This window comes from Salvelinus sp. IW2-2015, linkage group LG2 (assembly GCF_002910315.2).
Source record: "Salvelinus sp. IW2-2015 linkage group LG2, ASM291031v2, whole genome shotgun sequence".
In the NCBI taxonomy this organism is placed as follows: Eukaryota; Metazoa; Chordata; class Actinopteri; order Salmoniformes; family Salmonidae; genus Salvelinus; species Salvelinus sp. IW2-2015.
The window spans coordinates 8591603-8614016 of NC_036839.1; the positions used below are offsets into that span (position 1 = coordinate 8591603).

Here is a 22414-nt window from a genome sequence, read left to right on the forward strand (position 1 = left end):
CAGGTTGTTTGCTTMGGATGTGTGACTAAGGTTGTGCGCGCATGTGGTTGTGCGTGTGTGATTCTGTTGACTTGTGATTTTTATGCACTAAAACTGCTAAAATGACATCTGTTTACATCGTCCCCTCACCACCACCCCCAGCCTCCTGGCCGCTGRTCCTCCATCTTCCAGTAATCCGACCAGATCCCAACGTCGTGCCACAGCCAACCCCATCTCATGTCCCGCCAGGAGAACCTCCTAGAGAGGGTGCGCTGCTCCACAGCTGCAGCCCAGAACCACTGGGAAGAGAAAGAGGGCCCGTCCCGCCAGCAGGTCCCCTGGGATGAGGTAGTGGCCATCTGCATAAACCACAAGCTGAAGGACTGGCAGCCTCCGTATATCCCAGTTTGTGACAATGAGATGACCATTTGTTTATCTACTCTGTCTACGGTATGTCTACACTAGCTTTTTGGTTGACATTTTCCGCACCACAGACAAATTCAGCTCCTTATGCTAGACAGAATAAACTGAGCTTTCAGCTGGATTTGAGAGAAGAAACTCTTGTATGAGGAAAGCAAGGACATGAGTTAAAATGCCTTTATTGCTTTGGAATTTGTAAAGAGCTAAACCTAATCCCAAGACTCCGGTGCTGCTGTACCAGATGCCATTACGGAGGATGGAGAGGTCCTGGTCTACTTCCCCACGGAGGGACTGAAGAACWTCCAGCCCCCTGCAGAGTGGACGGAGGGGGTCAGACTCACACACCAGGAGAAGCAGCAGGAGACGCAGAGGTAAGGAGGAAACTGGTTGACTGCTCTTTCCTCTTTATCTCACATCTCTATCCCTCGCTCTCTGTCTCTCTGTATTTCTCACTCTAAAATCTACTCCTGTTTCTGTTGGATCATACACCCTTCTGTGAATTGATCAACAAAAATAGATAATTTCCTCCCCCTCCCCTGTTCCTCCCTCCCCTCTCCCCACGTCAGAGCCAGTTCAGAAAGACTTGCAGCTCTCCCTCACCCTGCCTCACCTTGGACATCACACAAGCCCCCCCCGCACCCCGCCCCGAGACCTGCTTCCKCAGAAGGTCCTCCACAGTCTCCAGGATGAGAGGGCCCACAGCCAGGGGTGTGAGGAGCAGCTGCAGCGCTGGCTAGAAGTGGCTAACTCTCCATGACTAACTGCATGGCCCCCATCGGTACTGCTGCTGCACAGGTACAATGTTAAGATGGCGCCAAAGGGGATGGCTGACGTTTTACATTCACCTAACCAACTGTGCTATTTTGTTAGTTTTTTTTGCGTTGTTTGTACATAATGTGGCTGCTACCGTCTCTTATGACCGAAAATAACTTCTGGACATCAGAACAGCGATTACTCACCACGCACTGGAAGAAGATTTTTCCTTTAACGAGTCCAACGAGAAGGATATACTGCTTTCCCGGGAACAGGCCCAAATCCCCGTCATTTGCGGGGGCGGCAGGTAGCCTAGTGGTTAGAGCGTTGGACCAGTAACTGAAAGGTTGCTAGATCGAATCGCCGAGCTGACAAGGTAAAAATCTGTCGTTCTGCCCCTGAACAAGGCAGATAAACCACTTTTCCTAGGCCGTCATTGTAAATAAGAATTTGTTCTTAACTGACTTGCCTTGTTAAATAAAAGGTTAAATAAGAAAGAAATAAAAAGATTTGCGTGAAGAAAAGACGGAGGAAAAGAGGGCGCGTATAGGGCTACCTTCTGAGAATCCGTAGGCGAATGAGTAAACTCCCACTGCCATCCGTTCATGTTGCTAACATGCAATCATTGGAAAATAAAATTGATGACCTAAGATTGGGCCATTGAGAGGCTTTGAAGCCACCGGTTGGCAATATTGGCACTCCCCAGTAGGAGCATACCTCCATAGTATTGACAATAACATTAGTAAGCTCCAAAAAATTAWACTTTAAGGAAAATGTTTTTAAATATACTTTCATTTTTTTAAATGTTTAGTTCACATAATCTAATTTAAAAGTATGCATTAAGGTGTCTGTAATAGAATAAATGTGGCAAAAACAAATGTAGACATTAATAAATGAATTCTCTACAATGGTGGGGGGAGTGCCAAGATGGAGGCACAGTGGCTTCAACACAGTGCCCCCTATTAATCATCTAGTGTATATAATCCCCTGCCCCCTTTCTGACTCTCTCTCTTGCGGCTCAGGGTGGTGTGTGGGGAGGTACAGAGGGCCTGGTGGCCCTCCAGATGAAGGACAGGGGGCTGGGGGTGAGGACTCCGAGTCCTGTGAGCAACGTCATTACGTCCAGAGCGCTAACTCCCAGATCCTCAACACCTGCTTGGCCTCATGGCTGCCAGGTAACAGCCTATGTAACTGCCTTGTAACGACCTATGTGACTGCATTGTAACCACCTTGTAACTACCCATGTGACTCCCTCTAAACCTCCTATAGCCGGGTTGGTTGTTTAGCAACAAAACTAACGCTGGCTCAACTATGGGGCAAAAGAGACAGGGCTGGCTTAGATTGTGAACAGCATGTATACTAAATGTTGTTTCCAATGTTTATTGAGAACATAAATAAATGTGTACAATGAGCACTTGTCTCTCAACTACATCGTTACATTTTGTAGGTTAGATAGCGAYCGAATTTTTGCCATATTAGCATATCAGTCAAAACACCTCAAAACAAGACATGGTATCAAGAACAAGATGCAAATAGCTGAAAAGACCCACCTATGATTCCCCAAATGGCAGCTTCTTGTCGTCAAGAATCACAACATCACACAGACTTCTTCCCCATTGAAACATGCACAAGGTTTTCGTGACGTTGTCAGCTAACTCGTCTATGTAACTATGTAAATACACCAGAACATTTAGACATGTCAGGAGTAAACCCACCACCTCTCCTGTTCTTTGGGAGATATCCAGATTCCAAGGTGATTGAGTGAGGAATACAGCTGTTGATTGACAAGCAGCTGCCCAATGGAGACTAACCACAGGTGAGTCGCGTCCTGTCACACTGTGCTCAGTGCTTTGCTCCACCCGAGCTTTAAATCAAATACAACAAGTGTAGACTTTACCTTGAAATACTTACTTTAGTATGAAGTTGTCACATTGTTCAGAATAATATATTGCCCTCTGTCTGTCTCATACATCTGTATTGAAGCAAATAGTTTCTGTGTTTGTTTTTTGAAGACCAGAACGCTGTGGGGAGAAATTCTAGTAGAGATGCATACTGCAATAAATAACCTGAAGCTTTATAGATGACCCAAAAAATATATTTTGTCCTCAGGGGAGCATCTCGGGGATGTTCAATAAGAGCTATGCCATCAGCTACACCTCCTACAGGAACGTATTCACAGTGTGGACGCTGTGCCGCCTTCTCCAACCTTTACCCCTCCAGCCCTCTGGCTGTGAAGGTCAAGCTGTGAGGTCAGGAGTCGGCAGGGGTGTGCTCAGTGTCATTTCTGAAATCTTTACATAAAGAACAGTCGTAAAAGTGGGACGCTAATGAATAGAAGGTGCTGGAACAGGAGTCCTGAAATGACCTCAACCCCGGGATTACTTGACCACGCCTGCTATTTAACATTCCTTTTGCCTTACGTTTACTGAACTCGTTGAAACAACCTTTTAGCTGAGGAATTGTGAGAAATAGTGTCATTTTGGCGCCTGTATTATGACATTAAATCGATACCCTTAAATCAGTCTGTAAATAGTGCTGAAATAGTTCCCTATTAATATTAACCTTAGTCTCTGAGAATGTATTGATCAGTGGCGGCCAGTGCCGTTTAAGATGAGGACAATTTGTTTTTCATGAGCATGGCCTTATTTCTATTACAGTATATTGGATGACTCTCATTCATATTCCATTCACCCAGTTCAATGTAACAGCGATAGGTTTAGGCTACTACATGATACTCAKATTTTCCCATTGTTCTACAATGTAGAAAATAGACAAAATAAAGAAAAACCCTTGAATGAGTAGGTGTGTCCAATCTTTTGACTGGTACTGTAGGGTGTAATCATTAGTCCAAGAGTTTCTTTTGGACAAAATCAGGTATGTTTATKCCCGTTTTGGCTAAGTGAAACTGWAATTGAACAAAAATGACTTTCTCTCTCTCTCTCGCTTCTCCTTCATTTTGGAAGAAATGAATTTGTTCAAAACTGTTCAACTATTGTCTTTCTCTCTTTGAATCAACTATTCACCACATTTTATACAATGCAGTGCTAGCTATCTATAGCTTATGCTATCAGTACTAGACTCATTCTCTGATCGTTTGATTGGGTGATTCACTGAGGAGTATGGTCCTCCCCTTCCTCCTCTGAGGAGCCTCCACTGGTATTGATGTAATTGGTTTGTAATTAGATCATATTTTCAAATGCAGAATAAAGTAACTCTGTATGCTTTCACTATTTCTTTCTTGCAACAGCTGATGTTTGAGTGGGAGAATAATGTGAGTCAAACCTACCAACCAGTAGCCCCTGACCTGTCCTGCCTGTCATAAGTACATCAATCCCACACACAATTCACCTCCCCATGTGACATGCCTTTTCCCCCTCAAGAGACTGAAAAGATTTGGCATGGGTCCTCCAAAAGTTCTACAGCTGCACCACCTGGTGTGGCAACTGTTCAGCACCCGACCGTAAGGGGCTACAAAGGGTAGTGCGTACAGCCCATTACATCACTGGGACCAAGCTTTCTGCCATCTAAGACCTACAGTGGGGAGAACAAGTATTTGATACACTGCCGATTTTGCAGGTTTTCCTACTTACAAAGCATGTAGAGGTCTGTAATTTTTATCATAGGTACACTTCAACTGTGAGAGACGGAATCTAAAACAAAAATCCTGAAAATCACATTGTATGATTTTTAAGTAATTAATTAGCATTTTATTGCATGACATAAGTATTTGATACATCAGAAAAGCAGAACTTAATATTTAGTACAGAAACTTTTGTTTGCAATTACAGAGATCATACATTTCCTGTAGTTCTTGACCAGGTTTGCACGCACTGCAGCAGGGATTTTGGCCCACTCCTCCATACAGACCTTCTTCAGATCCTTCACGTTTCGGGGCTGTCGCTGGGCAATACGGACTTTCAGCTCCCTCCAAAAATGTTCTATTTGGTTCAGGTCTGGAGACTGGCTAGGCCACTCCAGGACCTTGAGATGCTTCTTACGGAGCCACTCCTTAGTTGCCATGGCTGTGTGTTTCGGGTCGTTGTCATGCTGAAGAACGCCAGCCACGACGCCATCTTCAATGCTCTTACTGAGGGAAGGAGTTGTTGGTCAAGATCTCCGATACATGGCCCCATCCATCCTCCCTTCAATACGGTGCAGTCGTCCTGTCCCCTTTGCAGAAAAGCATCCCAAAGAATGATGTTTCCACCTCCTGCTTCACGGTTGGGATGGTGTTCTTGGGTTGTACTCATCCTTCTTTCCTCCAACACGGCGAGTGGAGTTTAGACAAAAAGCTCTATTTTTGTCTCATCAGAACACATGACCTTCTCCCATTCCTCCTCTGGATCATCCAGATGGTCATTGGCAACTTCAGACGGGCCTGGACATCGCGCTGGCTTGAGCAGGGGGACCTTGCATGCGCTGCAGGATTTTAATCCATGATGGCGTAGTGGTTACTAATGGTTTTCTTTGAGACTGTGGTCCCAGCTCTCTTCAGGTCATTGACCAGGTCCTGCCATGTAGTTCTGGGCTGATCCCTCACCTTCCTCATGATCATTGATGCCCACGAGGTGAGATCTTGCATGGAAGCCCCAGACCGAGGGTGATTGACCGTCATCTTGAACTTCTTCCATTTTCTAATAATTGCGCCAACAGTTGTTGCCTTCTCACCAAGCTGCTTGCCTATTGTCCTGTAGCCCTTCCCAGCCTTGTGCAGGTCTACAATTGTATCCTGATGTCCTTACACAGCTCTCTGGTCTTGGCATTGTGGAGAGGTTGGAGTCTGTTTGATTGAGTGTGTGGACAGGTGTCTTTTATACAGGTAACAAGTTCAAACAGGTGCAGTTAATACAGGTAATGAGTGGAGAACAGGAGGGCTTCTTAAAGAAAAACTAACAGGTCTGTGTGAGCCGGAATTCTTACTGGTTGGTAGGTGATCAAATACTTATGTCATGCAATAAAATGCTAATTAATTACTTAAAAATCATACAATGTGATATTCAGGATTTTTGTTTTAGATTCCGTCTCTCACAGTTGAAGTGTACCTATGATAAAAATTACAGACCTCTACATGCTTTGTAAGTAGGAAAACCTGCAAAATCGGCAGTGTATCAAATACTTGTTCTCCCCACTGTATATACTAGGCGGTGTCAGAGGAAGGCCCAGAAAATTGCCAAAGACTCCAGTCACCCAAGTCATAGACTGTTTTCTCTGCTACGGCACGGCAAGCAGTACCGGAGTGCCAAGTCTAGGTCCAAAAGGCTCCTTAAGGGGTGTGAATACTTTCTGAAGGCACTATGTACTGTATGTGCAATATATGTAATTCAGCAAATCTGTATATTCTCTTAGGTATTAATAATTTAGAACGCAGTATGTGAAATACAAGCAATAAGTATGATAATTAAAGACAGATGATAGGATATGAGTCATCTAACCAACCATCAAATGACTCACACTACACACCTTTCTAAAAAAAAAGTATGAGAAATTGGAAAATTAAGAGCATTGGGAAAGTTATGAGCATTGGGTAATACTGAGCACATTTTAAAGAGTTTCTTCTTATCAGTAGTCATGCTTCAGGAGCAAAATAAATATGATGTCACATGGGGAGGTAAAAACAGAACTATACCTATCAAGTACACCTTTCTTTGGAAGGACTATTGGGCAACACTTCTACTGTGTGTTATCCCCTTACTATTGCTGTGATTGACAGTGCCAGATACCTTTTCGTCCAGACACAGCTGGACCCCCACCCCATCACACACACACAATGTTGGAAGTTGCAAACATTCTCCAAAACCGCACCTTGAATTCCATTAGATACTTTGATTTGGCAACTTCTGTGAGAGAGAGCGTGTATGTCAAATAAAATGTATTTTGTTACATGCGCCGAATACAACAGGTGTAGACCTTACCATGAAATGCTTACTTACCAGCCCTAAACCAAAAATGCAGTTCAAGAAAGAGTTTACCAAATAATATTTACTAAATAAACGAAAGTAAAAAATAAAATAAAAAGTAACGAGGCTAAAAACAGGGGGTACATGTTAGTCGAGGTCATTTGTGCATGTAGGTAGGGGTAAAGTGACTATGCGTAGATAATAAACAGCGAGTAGCAGCAGTATAAAAACAATTAATTGTTCAGCAGTCTTATGGCTTGGGGGTAGAAGCTGTTAACTTAAAAAAAAAAAAAATTGAGTTACAGCCTATATTTAAAATGGATTAAATTGAGATGTGTTGTCACTGGCATACACACAATACCCCATAATGTCAAAGTGGACATTTTTACAAATGAATAAAAACTGAAATGTCTTGAGTCAATTATTATTCAAGCCCTTTGTTATGGCAAGCCTAAATAAGTTCAAGAATAAACATTTGCTTAACAAGTCACATAATAATTTGCATGGAATCACACTGTGGATACTTGGATTCAGAGCTATCTATCTAATAGAACTCAAAGGGTTTTCTTGGAAGCTTCTCTAATGTCAAACATGTAAAGTGTGGTGTATCGCAGGGCAGCTCACTAGGCCCTCTACTCTTTTCTATTTTTACCAATGACCTGCCACTGCATGTGTGTCCATGTATGCTGATGATTCAACCATATACGCATCAGCAACCACAGCTAATGAAGTCACTGAAACCCTTAACAANTGACCTGCCACTGCATGTGTGTCCATGTATGCTGATGATTCAACCATATACGCATCAGCAACCACAGCTAATGAAGTCACTGAAACCCTTAACAAAGAGTTGCTGTCTGTTTTGGAATGGGTGGCCAGTAATAAACTAGTCCTGAACATCTCTAAAACGAAGAGCATTGTATTTGCTACAAATCAATCCCTAAGCTCTAGACCTCAGCTGAATCTGGTAATGAATGGTGTGGCTGTTGAACAAGTTGAGGAGACTAAATTACTTGGGGTGACCTTAGATTGTAAACTGTCATGGTCAAAACATGTAGATTCAATGGTTGTAAAGATGGGGAGAGGTCTGTCAGTAATAAAGAGATGCTCTGCTTTTTTGACTAAACACTCCAAAAAGCAAGTTCTGCAGGCTCTAGTTTTGTCTTATCTTGATTTTTGTCCAGTCGTATGATCGAGTGCTGCAAGGAAAGACCTAGTTAAGCTGCAGCTGAGCCAGAACAGAGCAGTATGTCTTGCTCTTCATTGTAATCAGAGGGCTGATATAATTACTATGCATTCTGTACTGGTCTCTCTTGGCTATGAGTTGAGGAGAGACCGACTGCATCACTTCTTCTTTTTATAAGAAACAATATGTTGAAAATCCCAAATTGTTTGCATAATTAACTTACACACAGCTCTGACACGCACACTTACTCCACTTAACATGCCACCATGGGTCTTTCACAGTGCCCAAATCCAAAACAAATTCAAGAAAGCATACGGTATTATATAGAGCCATTATTGCATGGAACTTTGTTCCATCTCATATTTCTCAAATAAACAGGGAACCTGGTTTAAAAAAAGCAACACCTCATGGCACAACGCCTCTCCCCTATTTGACCTAGATAGTTTGTGTGTATGTATTGATATGTAGGCTACATGTGCCTAAAAAATAATGTATGTAGGTTTGTCCTTGAGGTTGTTCTTGTCTATTAATGTTCTGTATTATGTCATGTTTCATGTTTTGTGTGGACCCCAGGAAAAGTAGCTGCTGCTCTTACAACAGCTAATGGGGATCCTAATAAAATACCAAACCCCAAAATGGATCATATGAACTATTTAATTCCAAATTAATTCTTTGTCAAATGAAAGATCAATAAATATTGGCCGTTTTTTAAATTAGTTAATCAAATTGCATAAAATAGAAATGACTGCCACTCACATTCTTGTTCTGAAGCAATTTCAGCGTTGCTTTGGTTGTATGCTTGGGGTCTTTGTCCTGTTGGAACGTAAATCTTCACCCCAGTGTAATGTTGTTTGCACTATGAAGCAGGTTCTCATCAAGGCTTTGCCTGTATTTGGCTCCATTCATTGTCCCCTCTTTCCTTACCAGTCTCCCAGTCCCTGCTGCTGAAAAACATCCTCCATAGCATGATGCTGCCACCACCATTCACCTGTACTTATGTCAGTTGTCACGTCTGCTCCCGCTCCCCGTCCTGGCGCTCGAGGTCACCAGACTGCTCATCATTACGCACACCTGTACCCATCGTTACGCGCACCAGCGCTTTATCGGACCTGGACTCCATCACGTCATTGATTGCCTCCCCTATATCTGTCACTTCCTCAGTTTCATTTCCTTGTCTGCATTGATGTTGTTTTGTAGCTCTTGTCCAGATGCTGTTCTTGTTAAGTTTCATGTCAATTTACTTGCTGTACTTGCTTCCCTTCTCCCAGCGTCTGTAGTTACGAAATCGTTACATCAGTACAGGTGCATCAAAGCTGGGACCGAAAGACTGAAAAACATCTCAAGGCCATCACTAGCCGGCTACCACCCGATTACTAAACCCTGCACCTTAAAGGCTGCTGCCCCATATACATGGAATTACTGGTTACTTTAATAATGTTTACATACTGCTTTACTCATTTCATATGTATATACTGTATTATATTCTACTGTATTTTAGTCAGTGCCACTCCTAATATTTATATATTTCTTAATTCCTTTCTTTTAGATTTGTGTGAATTGTTAGATACTACTGCACTGTTGGAGATACGAACACAACTATTTCGCTAGACCTGCAATAAAGTCTGCTAAATGTGTTTGTGACCACTCAAATTTGATTTGAACATTTGATTTGATTTAGGGATGGTGTTAGACYGATGATGAGCTGTGACTGGTTTTCTCCAGACATGGTGCTTTGCATTCAAGCCAAAGTGTTATATTTTTGTCACATCAGACCACATCATTTTTTTGCTTTATGYTCTGTCTTTCACATGCCTTGTTGCAAACTCCATGTGCTGTCATGTGCCTTTTTCTCAGGAGTGGCTTCTGTCTAGCCGCTCTCCTGTAAAGCCCAGATTAGTGAAGTGCTGTAGAGACTGTTGTCCTTCTGGCAGGTTCTCCCATCTCCAAGGAACTGTGTAGTTCTGTCAGAGTGGCCATTGGTTTCTTGGTCACATCTTTGACCAAGGTCCTCCTTGCCCCGTTGCTCAGTTTGGTCGGACGGCCAGCTCTAGGCACAGTCTGGGTAGATCAATATTTTTTTTTCCATTTCCCAATYARGGAGARCACTGTGCTCTTGGAAACTTTCAACACTCTAGAAATTGTTTCATACCCTTCCCCAGATACATGCCTTTTCACTGTGTCATTATAGATTGTGTTTAGATGGGTGAGAAAAAAWTTMAATCCATTTTGAATTCAGGCTGTATCACAAGAAAATATGGGATCGGTCAAGGGGTATGAATACTTTGATGGCACAGTAAATTAGAAGGATTCCTCTGGGAAGCCAAGCAGACAACGCTTCCTGGAACTACGCTACTTCTAAATGCTATGCCTCATTTTGAAACTTCAATTTGAAAATACCATGTTTTAAAAGAGATCTGTTAAGACCTGATTTATGTAGTTTAACATGTATCACGTTGAGTACTTTTGTTTACAAAGTGTTACCGGACTTTWAAAAAGTATTATTGGCCCAAGGAAAACGCAGGCAAAAAGAGTGAATTTAAAATATTGTGTTTGTTCAAATTGTCTCATACAATGTATTCTGAAAGTATTCTGACCCCTTGACTATTTTGTTACAGTCTTAATTCTAAAATTGATTAAATTGTTTTTTTCCCTCATCTACACACAATATCCCATAAATGACAAAGCAAGAACAGGTTTTTAGAATTGTTTGCTAATATCATAAAAATATCAAATTTACATAAGTATTCAGACCTTTACTCTGTACTTTGTTGAACCACCTTTGGCAGCGAATACAGCATCAAGTCTTCTTGGGTTGGACGCTACAATCTTGGCACACCTGTATTTGGGGAGTTTCTCCCATTTTCCTCTGCAGATCCTCTCAAGCTCTGTCAGGTTGGATGTGGGAGCGATGCTGCACAGCTATTTTCAGGTCTCTCCAGAGATGTTCGATCAGGTACATGTCAGGGCTCTGTCTGCGCCACTCAAGGACATTCAGAGACTTGTCACGAAACCACCCCTGCGTTGTCTTGGCTGTGTGCTTAGGGTCGTTGTCCTGTTGGAAGGTGAACCTTCGCCCCGGTCTGAGGTCCTGAGCAGGTTTTCATAAAGGACTAGTCTCCCAGTCCCTTCTGCTGAAAAACATCCTCTGGTGCCAGGTTTCCTCCAGACGTGACGCTTGCCATTCAGGCCAAAAAGTTTAATCTTGGTTTCATCAGACCAGAGAATATTGTTTATCATGGTCTAAGAGTCTTTAAGTGCATTTTGGCAAACTCCAAACAGGCTGTCATATGSCTTTTACTGAGGAGTGGCTTCCATCTGGCCACTCAACCATAAAAGCCTAATTGGTGGAGTGCTGCAGAGATGGGAGAACCTTCCAGAAGGACAACCATCTCCACAGAGAAACTCTAGAGCACTGTCATAGTGACCATCGGGTTCTTGGTCACCTCCCTGACAATGGCCCTTTTCCCCAGATTGCTCAGTTTGGCGGGGTGGCCAGCTCTAGGAAGAGTCTTTGTGTTTCCAAACTTCTTCCATTTAAGAATGATGGAGGCCACTGTGTTCTTGGGGACCTTCAATGCTGCAGAAAGGTTCTGGTACCCTTCCCCAGATCTGTGCCTCAACACAATCCTGTCTCGGAGCTCTACGGACAATCCCTTTGACCTCATGGCTTGGTTTTTGCTCTGACATGCACTGTCAACTCTGGGACCTTATATAAACAGGTGTGTGCCTTTTCAAATCATGTCCAATCAATTGAATTGACCACAGGTGGACTCCAATCAAGTTGTAGAAACATCTCAAGGATGATCGATGGAGATTGCTGAGGATTTTTTAAATKAATTTTTTAATAWCGAAATGTAACAAAATGTGGAAAAAGTCAAGGGGTCTGAGTACTTCCCGAAGGCATTGTATGTGCTCTACAAAACCATGTCCCTCCTTGCTCATATGATTTTTTTTCTATCATAGTAATGTCAGCGAATAGTGAATATTGTCTGATTCAAATATTGTATCTGGTTTGTTTTATGTATAATAATTAAATGATTCCCATAGGAGAACATCTCATTTATTGTTGTATGCCAAAATTATTAAAATAGCTGTCCAATTATGTTTTTGATATTTCAGTTATTGTGGGCCTGGGGGAATGCTAATTTGTTTATGAGTATTTGTTTATCCAAGCCGGTTTATAATTTGAGCCCTGCCTAGTTTCCTCAAAGTCAAGCATGCCTAAACAGTGATTTGTAGTAACCTAAAATCCAATTTGGTGCCTGTATGTATATATTGTCCCAGTAGATGGCAGTGTAGTCAAACTCAACTGTTAAACGCATCGAGCGTTTATTTGATGGTGCATACGCCCCCAATGACGCTTACAAAAATAACCAATCGGGAATAGCCTGTTGCCTGCTATCCAGGAAGAACTGTTCGTAAACTTGAACCATTTCTTGAAGAAAGCTGTGTGCTTTTCAAGCTAATCAGAGAAGGAAAAACTCCACAATGTCAATAACTATTTTGAATTCTACGCACAGGTAGGCCTACGTCTGCAAAAGTTTATTTAAATGTATGCTTAGTCGACGAGGACTCCGTGCATGTAGCTAGAGATTAACGTTAGCTGGCTAGCTTTGTGAGGGGTTTTCGGAAGATACTGACAATACCGTTACGCTTGTTAACACTGAGCTGCACTGGGGTCTGAACGCAATCATGGTTACATTGAGACACCATATAACAATTATGTGTATACACCCTGGATGACTGACAGGGGGCTCTGTATTGAAGCTACCACACAGCCATCTTGGTACTCCTCCTCAATTGTAAAAAAATATTTTTGGATGTCATAGAAATGCATTTAATGTCTACATTCATTTTCTATTATATACCTTAATGCATACAATTAAATTATTATATAATTTAAAAATCTGTATATATATATTTTGTTAGGTTTACATAATTTATATTTTTATATATAATTGTTTTATATGTTTATATATACACTGCTCAAAAAAATAAAGGGAACACTAAAATAACACATCCTAGATCTGAATGAATTAAATATTCTTATTAAATACTTTTTTCTTTACATAGTTGAATGTGCTGACAACAAAATCACACAAATTATCAATGGAAATCAAATTTATCAACCCATGGAGGTCTGGATTTGGAGTCACACTCAAAATTAAAGTGGAAAACCACACTACAGGCTGATCCAACTTTGATGTAATGTCCTTAAAACAAGTCAAAATGAGGCTCAGTAGTGTGTGTGGCTCCACGTGCCTGTATTGACCTCTCCTAACGACGCTGGGCATGCTCTGATAAGGTGGTGGATGGTCTCCTGAGGGATCTCCTCCCAGACCTGGACTAAAGCATCCCCAACTCCTGGACAGTCTGTGTTGCAGACGTGGCGTTGGTGGATGGAGCGAGACATGATGTCCCAGATGTGCTCAATTGGATTCAGGTCTGGGAACGGGCGGGCCAGTCATAGCATCAATGCCTTCCTCTTGCAGGAACTGCTGACACCACTCCAGCACATGAGGTCTAGCATTGTCTTGCATTAGGAGGAACCAGGGGCCAACCGCACAGCACATATGGTCTCACAAGGGTCTGAGGATCTCATCTCGGTACCTAATGGCAGTCAGCTACCTTCTGGCGAGCACATGGAGGATGTGCGGCCCCCAAAGAAATGCCACCCACACAGCATGACTGACCCACCGCCAAACCGGTCATGCTGGAGGATGTTGCAGGCAGCAGAACGTCTCCACGGCGTCTCCAGTCTCTGTCACGTCTGTCACATGTGCTCATGTGCTCAGTGTGAACCTGCTTTCATCTGTGAGAGGCACAGGGCTCCAGTGGCAATTTGCAATCTTGGTGTTCCTGGGCAAAATGCACGTCCTGCACGGTGTTGGGCTGTAAGCACAACTCAATCAATCAAGTTTATTTTATATAGCCCTTCGTACATCAGCTTAAGTAATCTGAAGTGCTGTACAGAAACCCAGCCTAAAACCCCAAACAGCAAGCAATGCAGGTGGTAGAAGCACGGTGGCTAGGAAAAACTCCCTAGAAAGGCCAAAACCTAGGAAGAAACCTAGAGAGGAACCAGGCTATGAGGGGTGGCCAGTCCTCTTCTGGCTGTCTGCGGGGTGGAGATTATAACAGAACATGGCCAAGATGTTCAAAATGTTCATAAATGACAAGCATGGTCAAATAATAATCAGGAATAAATTGTCAGTTGGCTTTTCATAGCCGATAATTAAGAGTTGAAAACAGCAGGTCTGGGACAGGTAGGGGTTCCATAACCGCAGGCAGAACAGTTGAAACTGGGACAGCAGCAAGGCCAGGTGGACTGGGGAGCAAGGAGTCATCATGCCGCGTAGTCCTGACGTATGGTCCTAGGGCTCAGTTCCGAGAGAGAGAAAGAAAGAGAGAAGGAGAGAATTAGAAAGAGCCAAGATGTTCAAAATGTTCATAATGAACAAGCACATGGTCAAATAATAATCAGGATATAATGTCAGTGTGGCTTTTCCATAGCCGATCATTAAGAGTTGAAAACAGCAGGTCTGGGACAGGTAGGGGTTCCATAACCGCAGGCGAGAACAGTTGAAAACTGGGACAGCAGCAAGGCCAGGTGGACTGGGGACAGCAAGGAGTCATCATGCCCGGTAGTCCTGACGTATGGTCCTAGGGCTCAGGTCCTCCGAGAGAGAAAAAAGAAAGAGAGAAGGAGAGAATTAGGAGAGCATACTTAAATTCACACAGGACACTGATAAGACAGGAGAAGTACTCCAGATATATAACCAACGGCCTAGCCCCCCGACACAAACCTACTGCAGCATAAATACTGGAGGCTGAGACAGGAGGGGTCAGGAGACCTGTGGCCCATCCGATGATACCCCGGACAGGGCCAAACAGGAGGATATAACCCCACCACACTTTGCCAAAGCACAGCCCCCACACCATAGAGGGATATCTTCAACCACCAACTTACAATCCTGAGACAAGGCCGAGTATAGCCCACAAGGATTCTCCACAGCACAAACCAAGGCACAACAAACTTCCCACCTGTGGACGTCGGCCCTCATACCACCTTGGAGTCTGTTTCTGACCGTTTGAGCGACACATGCACATTTGTGACGTGCTGGAGGTCATTTTGCAGGCTCTGGCAGTGCTCTCTCCTTGCACAAAGGCGGAGGTAGCGGTCCTGCTGCTGGGTTGTTGCCCTCCTACGGCCTCCTCCAACGTCTCCTGATGTACTGGCCTGTCTCCTGGTAGCGCCTCCATTGTCTGGACACTCGCTGACAGAACACAGCGAAACCTCTCTGCCACGCTCGCATTGATGTGCCATCCTGGATGAGCTGCACTAGTGAGATACTTGTGTGGGTTGTAACTCCGTCTCATGCTACCACTAGAGTGAAAGCACCGCCAGCATCAAAAGTGACCAAAACACTCAGCCAGGAAGCATAGGAACTTGAGGAGTGTCTGTGGTCACCACTTGCAGAACCACTCCTTTTATTGGGGGTGTGTTGATAATTGCCTATAATTTCCACCTGTTGTCTATTCCATTTGCACAACAGCATGTGAAATGTATTGTCAATCAGTGTTGCTTCCTAAGTGGACAGTTTGATTTCACAGAAGTGTGATTGACTTGGAGTTACATTGTGTTGTTTAAGTGTTCCCTTTATTTTTTTGAGCAGTGTATATATAAAACATTTCCTTAAAGTATCTATTTTTTTAAGTACAAATGTTATGGCCCCACTGCAACAGAAAATACTCAAATACATGTATTTCTGTCCCTGAAACATTTAATTGCTGTAGAATTCCATTTATTCTAATGGAGGACTGTTTCTATTTGGGAGTGCCAATATGGTATGCCAGCAGCATACCACCCTGCATACCACTGCTGGCTTGCTTCTGAAGCTAAGCAGGGTTGGTCCTGGTCAGTCCCTGGATGGGAGACCAGATGCTGCTGGAAGTGGTGTTGGAGGGCCAGTAGGAGGCACTCTTTCCTCTGGTCTAAACAAAGATCCCAATGCCCCAGGGCAGTGATTGGGGACACTGCTCTGTGTAGGGTGCCGTCTTTCGGATGGGACGTTAAACGGGTGTCCTGACTCTCTGAGGTCATTAAAGATCCCATGGCACTTATCGTAAGAGTAGGGGTGTTAACCCCGGTGTCCTGGCTAAATTCCCAATCTGGCTCTCAACCATCACGGTCACCTAATAATCCCCAGTTTACAATTGGCTCATTCATCCTCCTCCTCTCCCCTGTAACTATTCCCCAGGTCGTTGCTGCAAATGAGAACGTGTTCTCAGTCAACTTACCTGGTAAAATAACGGATAAATAAAAATAAAAATGGTCGACCGGTGGCTTCAACGCCTCTCAATGGCCAATACATAGCATCCGCACTCCAGGGTTTAGATACATCATTGCCGTGGAGCCGGCGTGAGATGTAACCATGATTGCGTTCCGACCCCAGTGCAGCTCAGCTCAGTGTAAACAAACATAACATGGGGCGGTGCACAATTGGCCCAGTGTTGTCCGGGTTAGGGGAGGGTTTGGCCGACAGGGATGTCCTTGTCCCATCGCACACTAGCGACACCTGTGACGGGCCGGGCGCAGTGCAAGCTGACACGGTCACCAGGTGTACGGTGTTTCCTCCGACCCATTGGTGCGGCTGGCTTCCGGGTTAAGTGGGCATTGTGTCAAGAAGCACTGCGGTTGGGTTGTGTTTCGGAGGACGCACGGCTCTCGACCTTCGCRTCTCCCGAGTCCGTACGGGAGTTGCAGCGACGAGACAAGATTGTAATGCCAATTGGATACCATGAAATTGGGGAGAAAAAGGGGTACTTACACAAACAATTTTTTATTTTTTTATTTTTTTTGAGTAGACTGTGTTGTGTCGCTGCCCAATGGTGCTTCAACTCTCCATGCATGATTACAGTAGCTAATATCTTGACATTGCATTCGTCAACCCATTAAGCCTTGTTCACATTGGAGTGACTCAAATTAKATTTTTTGCTTATCTGATTTGAATCTGTTATTTTTCCTGCTGTGTTAACAGCCAAAAAGCACATGGAATCATATTTCAAGCCACATTTCAAACCACCTTCATAGGTTTGAAATCCGATACAAATCTGATTCCTGGCCGTGCGAAAATCTGATTTTATTTTGCCCACAAGTGGTTTTTAGACTTATTGGCATATCCTGTTACTTGCTAGCTACTCTGACAGTTTTGAAAAAACATGTGGTAGCTAACTAGCTTAATTGTTTACAGACACATTAGTGAATGGGCTAAACTGCTACCTAGCTAGCTAATTGACTGCTGTGGCTAGCCAAAAAATGACTTGTTTTGAAAGTTCAATAATCTTATCCTGTGAGGCTTTAAAAGTGTCTTACACTATGCTTTTTTATCATTCAAATGAACTGGGAAACGTTCATGGGAGGCATTGTTGTCACCTTGGCTTGCTACATAACTTGTGAGTGATAGGAAGCAAGAGCACCACCACCAATCAGCGTACACCACTGCACGCACACCCGTTTTTACTATGACAACTAGCGTAGACATGCCAGCAAATGACTGCTGTCTGAACACACACACACACACATCCTATTTGGTCAAAAGTAACTTTCTGTTTGGACCAATAATGTATATCTGCTGACTGCGGTTACTAGATGCTACACCTACTATGCTGCGCACACTACCATTGAGGCTGCTGTCGCTCTCTGGCTCATACTCCAGCAAAGTCGGTGGCGGAAATGCACCAACTTTGGATGCCAACCAGGACTCGACATTAAGGCTGGTCCGGAGCAAGTTAAAAAAAAATGTCGGACAACTAGAATCTAGATTTCAGTTGTCCGAATGGACAAGTAAAAAAAAAAAAAAAAAAAATATGAATCACAATATAAAACAATTACTCTGATCAGGCAGCTGTGCTGCCGCAGGGCAGTGCATGGTTGACATTCGGAGTAAATTGCCTATATTCCTATTTGCTATAACCTATTTCAATAAATATTTAATATTTACACAAAGCAAGAGAACAAAGACAGAGCTAAGAGTCTCACCAAAGCAGCGCAAAATATCCGGTCAGAATTGTTATTTTTTTCTTCTCCCTCTCGAATGTTGGATGATCTGGGCCAATAGCCAAAGTCTATTTTTATAGCAGACACTCCGGTGTCTTATTTTTGTAAAAGCCCAAATGTTCTATTTTCTCTCAATTTGAAATGAATATGACTTYGCCTATTAAGAAACTCTTTCAGTTTAATTGCATGCTAGATTTCTCCTGCCATGCTGTTTCATGATCAAACAATTAATTAATCAAACGGAGTCCTAGTTCTATCTCAAAGTTTTAAGTGCTTTTTTAATAACCCCAAAACATGGGAGGCCTAAGGTAATAACGAGAGATTAAAAAAAACTATAGCAAGATATAAAAATCGAATGAGAAATTTCAGAAAACCTTAAGACTAAAATTATGCATGCGTGGCATAAATCCGTCCTTGTTATTCCAAACCAAACGACCAAAAGCCTAATCCTACTAACTGAAATATCATTAAAGCATTAAGAGAAATGAAAGTTATGAAGAGGAATTTCCAAACTATACTAATAGTGTTTAATTACCTAAAGTTGAAGCTTTTGAAGGGAATAATTAGTCGAAGTATATGCTATTCTCATTCACATATTTATTTTGAATTACAAATATTTTAGGCCACAAGAAGTGAAATTGAGAAAACAATGCCAAGATGGAAAAATCAAATGAGGAGTCAAAAGAACTTAGGTTACAGCTGAGGAATGCTTATGAAAGAAATGCATAGTTAGGATAGGCCAATTTCCATATTATTTTAGCAATGTGCAACCTACCTACAACGCATATAGTAGCCTAGGCCTAATATGAGAGGAGGATGAGGGAAAGATGTGAATCAGTTTATAATTATCCAGCTCTGAGGACAGCAGAGTTGCTCTGCAGCCCATGATGATTTACAGCCCATCACAAGATGCACAGCCAGCGAGGCTCTTTTGACTATGTCACTGGCTCCATCTGCGTGCTTCTGCACACACAGGTAGCCAGATAGGCATAGCCGCGGGAAATAGGGGTGCTGTGGGTGCTGCAGCACCCTCTGAAAAATCGGAATATTATTTTTAAATTATTAATAAAAAAGTTTATTTTTTATTTTTTCTTACAAGTACTGCATTGGGGCTTTACTAGTCCTGTATTAGTGACCAATATTGCCGTCTGTAGTGTGTAAAAAAAAGAAGAAAAATAATCTTTATTTTGGATGGCTGCTAGGGGCGATAACATCTTCTATGGCTGGGTTGTCAAACTCATTCCATAGAGGGCCTAGTGTCTGCTGGGTTTTCTGTTTCCCTTTCAATTAAGACCTAGACAACCAGGTGAGGGGAGTTCCTTACTAATTAGTGACCTTAATTCATCAAGTACAAGGGAGGAGCGAAAACCCGCAAATACTTAGCCCTCTGTGGAACAAGTTTGACAAGTGGACTATGGGTCTGTAGGCCGTCATTGTAAAACCTGTTAGATAAACCCAATGTATATGTAAGGGGCTTAATACAGTTGTATTCCAGCCACTAGGGGGTACTCTGGTGAAGCCCATGGGAAATATAGTTTAWGTGAATTGGGAAGAGTAAGAATGAAAACTAAAGAAAGACTAAATGGCTGTTACCTGTGCTGACATGATTAAAAGTGAAGTAAACCGTACTTTTCGCGTTGTAGTTTATATGATAAGCTCATTGGAAGGGTAACATATAGGTTATTCCACATTTCCATGTGACCTTTGTATAATGTACGTTTAAACAGAACATACAACCAACAAATGTTGCCCTCGTTCTATTGATTTCAATATGTAAAGATATGAGTGATTAACACACAAGTGTTGCGTTACTCTTACCGCGTTGGCGACCCACCTCAATCAAAATGCAACACTTCAAAGTGTGGCTGGTTGTCTTCTACAAGTTGTCCACTGCCAGTGATATAAAATTCCCAGATTCCGTGTGGTTTTTGAGCTGTGCTAGTTTTAACAGGATGTCCATTGTGATTTTCCGCCTTCTCTCTCTATTGATATCAATGTGAAATTGATATGAGTAATTGACAAAACAGCGCTGCGTTTCCCTTTCTGTTTTGGCGACGCCGTATCAAAATCTAACACTCTGAAATATAGCTGACTGTCTTCTGCCGGTTGTCCTCTCACCTGTGAGAAGAGAAAACATCTCCTGTTTCCATGTTTTTTTGTTGTTGTTAGTTTCAACAGCGTATACAACCAGATTTCCACCTAATCAATTCGTGATTCATTGCCACTTGTCAAAACAATAGGGCTTTTGGTGCTTGTACAGTTTTATAAGATGCTTTAAAAAAAAAAAAATACAAGTAATGATGGCTGCATTCTACCTTCAACATAACTTTCCAATGGGATTGTACTTACTCAGGTAAAAACTGCTGAATGAGTCCAAAAAACGTGTTGCAATTGATTTATTTTGACGATGTACCAGAAATCACCAAATCAGGTTTGCACTGCCTAATAAGAGGTCAGTATGTCCAAGTTTAGTGTTCATAGGGTTTAATCACGTTTATTCTCTTGTCACCATTTTCACATCTTTCTTGTATTGTCTTTAGATTTAGGTCCCTCTGCAGATTGCAACGAATTCGAGGGCAAATGGTAAGCACTTAAAATTCTTCTGTAAGACAGTTAGCTAGCAATGCAGCTATATGTGTGGTAATACTCCCTCCACAGAAGTGAAGGGGAGAGAGATGGACACACACGTTAAGCTATAGCTACGGTAGGTAACAGCACCACTTTATTGTATAGAATAGAAATCCTCTTCCTTTCGTTCAGGAGTTTAAGTCAAACCTGTCATGCTCGTCCTACTGCTATACCTACATGTGTTTGCTCGTGTTACATTGCCTTTTTTCTCTGTGTGTGTGTGTGTGTGTGTGTGTGTGTGTTTGGTGGCAGATGACGAGCCAGGCGGGAGCCGAGATACTGGTGGAGAAAGTGGGAAATGCTGGGGTGATCACCCTGAACCGCCCCAAAGCCCTGAACGCCCTCAACATGAACATGATACGACTCATGTACCCCCAGCTCAAGGTGAGCGATTTAGTTAGTTAACACTGACTAGGCTACCTGTCACTGGGACAGGGGGCAAGGACAGGCAAACATATCAGTCCTGCTGCAAACAACAGCAGCGATCTGTAGGAGTAGTTCATTAAATGTGGCAAATTGTTAAATGTGGCTTACTGTTAAGGCCTCTAGCCACAGAAGGTAAATGGGAGTTAAGGTTGCATTCAGCAAATTCAAATGTTTCAAAACCCTGTTTTTAACCCTTTACACTTGTGGGAATTGGCCTATATGGATAAGGATACATTGAAGAGTTTCTTACAGAAGAAGTTTCTTACAGAAGACATATACTATTGTAAAGTGGTTGTTCCACTGGATATCATAAGGTGAATGCACCAATTTGTAAGTCGCTCTGGATAAGAGCGTCTGCTAAATGACTTAAATGTAAATGTAAATGTAAATGAAAAGCATATGCATAACCATGGTAGCAATTGAAAGGGAACAGTCTGGAGATAATGCGAAAATTATTAGGCCAACGGTGAGTACACAACAGTTCACAAGACTGAATCCAAACATTATACTGTTGATTTTATGTGCATTTTACATTTACTGTACTTTTCGCTGCATTTGTTGATAACGAAATCTGAAAATACTCTGGATACATTCAGTAACATGATAATACATTCAGTAACATGATAATACATTCAGTAACATGATAAGACTATTCCTGAAAAATGTGGGGTAGGTGCAATGGTATTTATTATAATCCTCAATGTTTCATATTTGAAAATTAAATAGTCATCTGAATTTACAGCGTTTTCCTCACTTAGGAAACAAAAAAATTGCAAAAGTTGCCCGATTCCCGGAAGGGATGGGTGCTCAAGGTCAGATCGGCTGTCAGTCAAAACCCAGAGCTTTGACGTCATGTATAGCATGTTACTGTACCGCCGCTACGTTCCAAATTTAATTTAGGTGTTTTTCAGTACCCAAATCTGCCAATTCTAACCCGTATACGGGTATGAGTGTAAAGGGCTAATGGCAATGGAAAGTGGAACTTGGAAGTGCTTCAATGTCTAAACACAAAAACATAGCTTGAATGCGATCAGGGTTACATGGGCATTGCAATGGGCAATGTAA

General features: G+C 42.5%; 1 protein-coding gene across 2 annotated transcripts in view; it reads left to right on the forward strand.

Moving 5' to 3' along the window:
• The first annotated feature begins 12621 nt into the window (after positions 1–12621).
• hibch (3-hydroxyisobutyryl-CoA hydrolase) overlaps positions 12622–22414 on the forward strand; it is a 52178-nt gene continuing 42385 nt past the window's right edge. Inside the window, exons 1-3 of one of the 2 annotated variants that reach the window (XM_024001274.2) lie at positions 12622–12755; positions 20836–20878; positions 21176–21307. In XM_024001274.2, the coding sequence (XP_023857042.1) occupies positions 12724–12755; positions 20836–20878; positions 21176–21307 (207 nt within the window). In that variant the 5' untranslated portion in view covers positions 12622–12723. The remainder of the gene's footprint in view (positions 12756–20835; positions 20879–21175; positions 21308–22414) is intronic. The other variant, XM_024001284.2, reaches the window with a different exon arrangement.